General features: G+C 38.4%; 1 protein-coding gene and 1 non-coding gene across 2 annotated transcripts; both read right to left on the minus strand.

Annotated features, from left to right (window-relative positions):
- Window positions 1-3295: 3295 nt before the first annotated feature.
- Window positions 3296-3399, minus strand: LOC126015181 (U6 spliceosomal RNA). Its single transcript, XR_007498072.1, has one exon. It is a non-coding gene; the product is annotated as a U6 spliceosomal RNA (small nuclear RNA).
- An 870-nt stretch (window positions 3400-4269) lies between these two features.
- Window positions 4270-4627, minus strand: LOC126014509 (charged multivesicular body protein 2a-like). The gene has a single exon (XM_049777834.1). The coding sequence runs from the start codon at window positions 4624-4626 to the stop codon at window positions 4285-4287; it is 342 nt and encodes a 113-aa protein (XP_049633791.1). The 5' UTR covers window position 4627; the 3' UTR covers window positions 4270-4284.
- Between the last annotated feature and the right edge of the window lie 4081 nt (window positions 4628-8708).

Genomic DNA, 8708 nt, shown 5'->3' on the forward strand with positions numbered 1-8708 from the left:
GGAGGGAAGGAAGGAAGGAAGGAAGGAAGGAAGGAAGGAAGGAAGGAAGGAAGGAAGGAAGGAAGGAAGGAAGGAAGGAAGGAAGGAAGGAAGGAAGGAAGGAAGGAAGGAAGGAAGGAAGGAAGGAAGGAAGGAAGGAAGGAAGGGAAAAATAGAGGGACTGGAACGATGGTGCAAGTAGGGCATCTGCCCTGTATGCCTAACCTAGAACAGACCACAGTTTGATCCTGCGCCATCCCATATGGTCCCCCAAGCCAGGAGCGATTTCTGAGCGCATAGGCCAGGAGTAACCCCTGGGCGTCACCGGGTGTGCCCCCCCAAAAAAAGGCAAAAGAAAAAAAAAAGAAAAAATAGAAATAATTGTTTCTTTGTCTCTGCCTCACTCTTGTCTCTGTCTGCACCAAGAATATTCGGAATTACAAATTGTCCTACATGTCACAAAATTCCATTTCCCAGGGCTGGTTGTATTTTTTTTTTCCCTCCCCAATAGGGAAAAATAGCATGGACTGGAGAAACCGTAGTGCCCTTCGAGATGCTCACCCTCCTACCCAGGCCTCCCCGCTGAGGTCCTAAATGCGCAGTTTGTAGCCGGTGGTTCCTGCTGAATAACAATGCGAGCTTGGGGTGCTTTTCCTGCCGGCCTGCAAACAGATTATGCTGCCGGCAGATTGTTCTGCGCGCAGGCGGACTCGCGAGCCCCGGGGGGCCGCTATCAGCCGCCGACAGATGGAGCCCAGCAGTGCGCTGTCAGTCACCCGCACCTGTGGATCGCGGGCCCGGGCCAAAAAAATAATTGCTTGGAAATATAAAATCAGTGATCAGATCGCAGAGGATTAAGAGTTGAGCAGGGGAAGGAGTTCAGGAAGGCTTGCTCTGCTGGGGCACCTTATCGGCCTTGGCCTATCTAAGTAAGCAATGGATGTTCCCAGCCTTTGATTCCATTTTCAAACTAGAAGGAGGCAGATTTAGAACTTGGAAACATCTGCAAGAAAAGAGAGAAAGGAAAAAGGATTCCTTAAAGGGCGACACAATGTTCGTGGCTTCCACTTGGATCATTCATTGTGTGTGTTCAATTATATGTTTATTTTGGTTTGGGGGCCCTACGGTGGTGCTCAGGGCTTACTCCTGGCTCTGTGCTCAAGGATCACTCCTGGTGATGCTTAGGGGACTGTATGCAATGCCTGGATGGGTCCCGGGTTGGACCTATGCAATGAAAGGACCTTCCTTAGCCTCTGTGCTATCTCCCCTGTCCTGTGTGTGTTCTAAAACAACAACAACAACAAACAAACAAAAAAAACAATAAATAATAAAGTCGCTTTCCTCTTCTATTTTTATAGTTGAGTACTAAAATTTCATACTTGTGTGGCTTACTCTCTCATATTCCATTTACCACAGTTTCCAGGTTTTTCATTTTTGTTTACTTCTAAGAATTGCAGCAGAAAGGCTTTTTTTTTTTTTTTAATTTTCCATCATGGTTTCTTGGGACTATTCTTATAAACCATTTTTTCTTGTTTCCTTTAGAGAGTTTTTTTTAAAACAGAAAAAGGGAGGATAGATCGATTCCATTGCAGAAAAAAAAATCACTCCCGTTTGACCATTCGTCCTTAACCTTTTTTGACCTCTTCCTCACAAATTAAAGTATAATTGCTAAAAAGGGAAAAAAAAAAACGCTCTTTTCAATTCTCAAATTATAGACTATGAATCGGTTTCTTACTGTTTTAAACATATATTCCAGGAAAAAATATACAGAAGTAAAGAATATGGTTGTGTGTGGCAGTGAAAGGAACCCCTAAAGGGTTACATATTACTTTATCCACCATATCTCTCTTCCCCTGAAAAATTCACCAGTGCAACAACAAACCATTATTTTCAGGGCATTAGGGAAATGACACAAAGGACAGAGTAATTATGATTCAGTAGTTGAGCTTATCTTTATTTAAACAGAAATTCAATACAGTTCTTGGTAATTGTTTTTACTTATTTCAGAGTTAAAACAATTTTAATAGTAGTGGATAGAGCAGCATATCTTCTACATCTGAATCTGAATTTTAAATGAATTCTACACTTTTTTCTCTACATTTAGGAACACTCAGGAAAAAATGGATTCAACAAACTTTTATAATCTATCAGTTGTTACATTTTCAGCCTATAGTGGTCTTCCAATGGAAAAGTTAGTCCTTTGAATAAGAACAATTGCATCAATAAAAATAATTTGAAGGAAAATACTTACTTTTCCTTATTGAAGACATACTATATACACTTAGTTGTATATACACTTGTTGTATGTATATAGTTTGTAACAAGTATAATTTAGTTGTCACAAGTGTATTGCTTATGGGGCTAATCCTCAAAACAACTTTGCAAAATGTCATTATCTGCTTTGTTTGCGTCTGTTTGGTTCCTAAGACTTCATTTTAAAAATTGTTATTATTTAACAATACTCTGAAGTAGAGCTTTACAGATCTATATGTGCCATATTTATGGTGGTATCATATTTATGGTGGATACTCACACTATCCACAACAACGTTCAAGTCCCATCTCATTTCCAACCAGACCGACCTTTATGCTCATTCTTACAACTTCCCTTTTTTATTCTTACAATCACTACAACTTTACTTGAGTTTATTTATGACCTCCATGTTGAAGTCTTAGAGGGAACAAAATGTAAATAAAGGTTCTTAATGGAAACAGAGTGACATTTACATTAAGACTCTTGCCATGCACACAGCAAATCCAGATTTGATTCTCCACAATTCATAGGGTCCCCTAAACCCTCCTTGAGTGATCTCTTAGCACGGAGTCAGGAGTAAGTCCTGAGCACCACCGGGTGTTGCCCCAAACAAAACAAAGATTCTTGATGTTCTCCTTCTTTCTTCCCAGGTGGTTCCATCATTCAACCCTCAACTTAAATATTTTTCTTCACATAATGATTTTACTATACTAACAATCTCTTCAAGGTAGATGATCCCATATATTTTTACAAAATAGCTCTAAAAATCCAAAATGTGAGTTCTATTATAAATGCATTTAAATCTGATGTATCCTTCAGACATATATATATATATGTATATATATATACATATATATATGTATATATATATATATAAAGGAGAGCCCAAAATGAGTTGCAGGCCAGACTTTCAAAATTCTCAGGGGCTTCAGGCTCCCACTTCCCTAGTCTTATTTCTCTTCTTTGTTAAAAGCTTGATCTGCACTAATACAAAAATATTCTTAGACCTGACCACAGAATTGAGGTAACCAACAAATGCTAACTTATCTTATTTTTTTCTCTAAAAAATATGGAACGTTTCACGAATTTGCGTGTCATCCTTGCGCAGGGGCCATGCTAATCTCTGTATCGTTCCAATTTTAGTATATATGCTGCTGAAGCGAGCACAACTTATATTCTTTAACAAATAAATGCTAGATATTCTTAGTCATAATTTATTTTTATATCTGCCTGCCACCTTAAACATCACTATATTTTTAAGATGTGACTAACTTATTATTTGATTGTATCTTATTTTTATATACTGCATATTTATGATTTGTAACATCTGTTTCTAACAATAGCATTTTATGAACATTTTGTAACTGTAAAAATCTATGGGTTGTAGCTTGAGTTTCTGCCTTTCAATAAAAATATTATGTAAGTTATATATATATAGGCTTTGCTAGAAAATGATCTTTCAGTCTTTTAGAATGAACTCTTAAAAGATGTTTTATAATGCATGGAGGGAAAATGATACAACAGTGAGGAAAAAAATTGCTCCAGAACCTATCTTTGGAGAACAGATTCTTTACAATAACTGTTATTGTGCTTATTTGTGATGGTCAGTGAAGACATCAATGAAACAGAGCAAATGAGATATGCTTGTGGAAAAAGTATGTTGTGAAATACAAATGGTCTGAAAGTCAGAAGACTAGGATACTCTACTCATGTTGATTGCTGTTAAATTATTGTGTGATCTTGCACAAGCCTCTTCACCTCTAAGGGCATCTGTCTCCTGAACTATAGAAGATAGTAATTGGATGAGACAGAGAGTGAAACCTTTCTGCTTCCATGGTTCTATAGTTTGTGTCTATTTGTGTCATCATTGAGAAACATCTGGATTTAGTGAAACTGGGAAGGTAGTTCTGATCTTCAATCCGTTGATGATATGCATAGATTCATTTTTAATTTCTTTCTCTTTTTTTTTTTTAACTCTTAAAATTTTTTTATTATCAGAGGGTTATACAATGAAAATGTTGGTACTTCTACCGGTCCCTGGGGTTTGGACTGTTAGTCCCTTCGCAGGTTCTTGAGCCTTTCCTCCAGGTCTGCGTCAGCATCTACCAGGGCAGAGGTTGCAGCTTCTGCTTTTTTCCCACCTGCGGCCACACTGAGTGAGCCACCAGTGGACGGGAGGTTTGATAACTCATCTGTCAAACTCAATCCCAGCTCATCCAGTACTTGGGACACCACAGCATCACTCTCCTCTTCATCATCTTCATCACCCATGGCGTCATCAATAGCATCGTTCATCATTTCCTCTTTCATGTCCATGATCTCTGCTTGCCGTTCAAACTCCATCATGATCTTCTGGATCTGGGGTAGCTTTAGCTGCCTGTTCATGGTGCCCATGGCATCGCAGCTCCGGCCCCCGCAGCCGCCATGGACCTGCTGTTCGGGCGCCGCAAGACCCCCGAGGAGCTGCTGCGGCAGAACCAGCGCGCGCTCAACCGCGCCATGCGCGAGCTGGACCGCGAGCGCCAGAAGCTGGAGACGCAGGAGAAGAAGATCATCGCCGACATCAAGAAGATGGCCAAGCAGGGCCAGATGGATGCCGTCCGTATTATGGCCAAAGACCTGGTTCGCACCCGCTGTTACGTTCGCAAGTTTGTGCTGATGCGGGCTAATATCCAGGCCGTGTCCCTCAAGATCCAGACACTCAAGTCCAACAACTCAATGGCACAAGCCATGAAAGGAGTCTTTCTCTTTTTTTAAGTTTTAGAGAAGAATGACAGGTAATAATATTAATTGATGGTACTGGAGATCAAACCCAGGGTGTGTCTCTCTCTCTCTCTTACACACACACACACACACACACACACACACACACACACACACGCACGCACACACACACACACACACACACACACACACACACCAAGTGTCCTCCTCCTTCTTTTTTTTTGAATTCACTAATCAAATATAAATGAAATCTTTCTGTGGTACTTCCTGTATAATTTATTTCATGATTCAAGAAATAAAAAAAAATGAGTGAACCTTTCTTCCCACCATCACTTAATTTAAATGGACATTTTCTGGTTCTGCACCTTATCACACAAAGCAAAAGAGATGATTTCCTGGCACCAAAGACTTTAGTTTTAATAAAGGAGAAGAGCAGTCCCACGCTGAGGTAAACATTCATCCACTGTTCATTCATTTTACATTTTATTTACATCTTTAGATGGCATTGATACTTAATAATTTTTCAAGGACCAAGAATAAACCTTTCAGCAAATCAATGCAAGTCATACAGCATTAGTCTTTCCTGCTTGGTTGGTGTCTTTGACTAGTGAAGATCCTGAATCCAAAGAGAAAGTTCCTACATTTCTCTTGTGCCTCAATCACAGATTCACCATGAAATTTAGCTCTGTATTTCAGTTCCCTTAAGAAGTAAAATTTAGGAGCTTGGGGTATGACTTGGTGGAAGATCACATACTTCCCTCATCCTTGACACAATCTCACCTCAACAAATCTGAGTCCTCTGCTGTGTGATTTCAGCACAATAATAAGTGTCATCCCTTGTAGAGTGAGCAAGCATCACAAGTGTGTAAGCACAGACACTGCTTTAATACCAATAATACAACAACAAAGGAAGGTGGAAATATTTACTCCACTTCTGATTAGGAAGTATTTTAAAATCAATTTCCTGATGAGCATTAAAAAACTCTGATCGGGGCCGGGTGGTGGCGCTAAAGGTAAGGTGCCTGCCTTGCCTGTGCTAGCCTTGGACGGACCGCGGTTCGATCCCCCGGTGTCCCATATGGTCCCCCAAGCCAGGAGCAACTTCTGAGCACATAGCCAGGAGTAACCCCTGAGCGTTACCGGGTGTGGCCCAAAAACCAAAAAAACAAACAAACAAACAAACAAAAAACCCTGATCATTATAGAAACAGGCAAACGTGTTTCAAGAATTCAAAAAAGGCAAAATTAGAAGAACATAATCACTTAATACTTTAGTATATACCTCTTCCCAATTTGACAGATTTCCTAATTTTAAAAATGAAGCTGCATATTATTCTGAATACACTGCTTTGTGATTTGACCTATTCAACCAAAAATATAGGGTTTTTTGTATATCCTTAGATATTAATAAATCAGGATTTACATTGTGGTGTAGCAGGATTTAAATTGTGATGTAGCATTGTATTCTTAAAAAATTGCCATGATTTTTCAATTTTGATCATTAAGTACTTAAGCATTTCTATTTTTTACTCATAAGTAATACTAAGTTATGCATCATTATACATAAATTATATCATCCATGTTATTACCTTAGAATAATTTATTCTATGATATTATCAGGTGAAATGCTAGTTTTTCTACCTTCTAACAATTACTAAATATATTTTATTGTTTGTGAATCACAACTTAAAAATATCAGCTTCTAGAAAAAATAGATCAATATAGCAAAAGTGGTAGGCTACAAAATTAACATGCAAAAATCAATTGCCTTCTTATATACAAATACTAATAAAGAGATGGACATTAAAGAAAAAAAATTCCATTTACAATAGTGCCACAGAAACTCAAATATCTTGGAGTCAACTAAAGAGGCAAAGGACCTATACAAAAATAACTGCAAAACACTGTTCAAGAAATAAAAGAGGACACAAGAAAATGGAGACACCTGTTCATGGATTGGAAGGATTAACAGCATTAAAATGACAATCCTCCCCCAAAGCATTGTACAGACTTAATACACTCCATCTAAGGATACCCATAACATTCTTCAAAGTGGATCCTGAAATTTATTTAGAAAAACAAATGCCTGTGAATAGCTAAAACAACCCTTAGAAAAAGGAGATGGGAGGCATCACTTTTCTCAACTTTAAATTGTATTACAAAGCAATATTCACTAAAACACCATGGTACTGAAATAAAGACAGACCCTCAGATCAACAGAATGGAACGAAGTATACAGAGAAAGTTCCCCAGATATACAGTCAATTAATATTTTATAAAAGAGTGAAAACACAAAATGGTGCAAGGAAACTCTTCACCAGGTGGTGTTGGAACAACTCTCAGCCACATATGTCAGGCACATGCAAAAAAAGTGAACTTAGACCTTCATCAACATCATACACATAGGTCAAATGAAATGGATTAAAGACCTTGATATTAGACCTGGAAACATAAGATATATAGAACAACATGTAGGTAAACCACTCCATGGCATTGAGACTAAATGCATCTTCAAGGAGGAAACATCATTATTCAAGCAAGTGGAAGCAGAGATAAACATATGGAACTACACTAAACTGAGAAGCTTCTGTACCTCAAAGGAAATAGTGACAAGGGTACAAAGACCACCCAGAAAATGGGAGAAACTAGTCACCCTATACCCATCAGATAAGGGTATAACAAACTATTATGCTAAATGAAGTAAGTCAGAGGGAGAGAGATAGACACAGAATAGTTTCACATTTGTGGGATTTAAGAAAAATAAAACAGATCGATAATAATGCCAGAGACAATAGAGATGAGGGCTAGAAGGACCAGCCTACGATATACAAGGTACTGACAAAACTTAACAAGAACTTAACCCCATCACAAAATGGGGAGAAGGAATAAACAGACACTTCTTCACAGAAGAAATACAGAAATACACATGAAAAATGCTCCACATCACTAATCATCAGGGAGATGCAAATCAAAACAACAATGAGGCACCATCTTACATTACAGAGACTAGCACACATCACAAAGAATAAGATAAATCAGTGTTGGTGGAGATGTGGGAATAAAGGAACTATTTTGTTCACTGCTGGTGGGAATGCTGTTTAGTCCAACATTTCTGGAAAACAATATGGAGATTCCTCAAAACTGGAAATTGGGCTCCCTCATGATCCCCAATACTATTAGAATACAAAAATGCCTTTCTCATGTCTATATTCATTGCAGCACTATTTACAATAACCAGAATCTGGATATAACCCAGATGTCCAATAAAAGATGAGTGGCTAAAGAAACTGTGGTACATATACACAATGGAATACTATGCATCTGTCAGAAAACATGAAGTCATGAAATTTTCCTATATATGGATGGACATGGAAACTATTATGCTGAATGAAATAAGTCAGAGGGAGAGAGCTAGACACAGAGTAGTTTCACATTTGTGAGATTTAAGAAAAATAAAACAGAGAGGTAATAATCCCAGAGACAACAGAGATGAGGGCTAGAAGGACCAGCCTAAGATATGAAGCTTACCACAAATAGTGGTGAATGCATTTAGAGAAATAACTACACTAACAACTATCATAACAATAATTGTGAGAGAGGAAATTAAAATACCTGTCTCAAAGACAGACAGGGGTGGGGGAGTAGGGAGATGGGGGCATTGGTGACAGGAAGGTTGCACTTGTGAAGGGGGGGGTGTACTTTTTATGACTAAAATCCAACTACAAACCTGTTTGTAACCATGATGCTCAAATA

Source organism: Suncus etruscus, chromosome 7, assembly GCF_024139225.1.
Source record: "Suncus etruscus isolate mSunEtr1 chromosome 7, mSunEtr1.pri.cur, whole genome shotgun sequence".
Taxonomy (NCBI): domain Eukaryota; kingdom Metazoa; phylum Chordata; class Mammalia; order Eulipotyphla; family Soricidae; genus Suncus; species Suncus etruscus.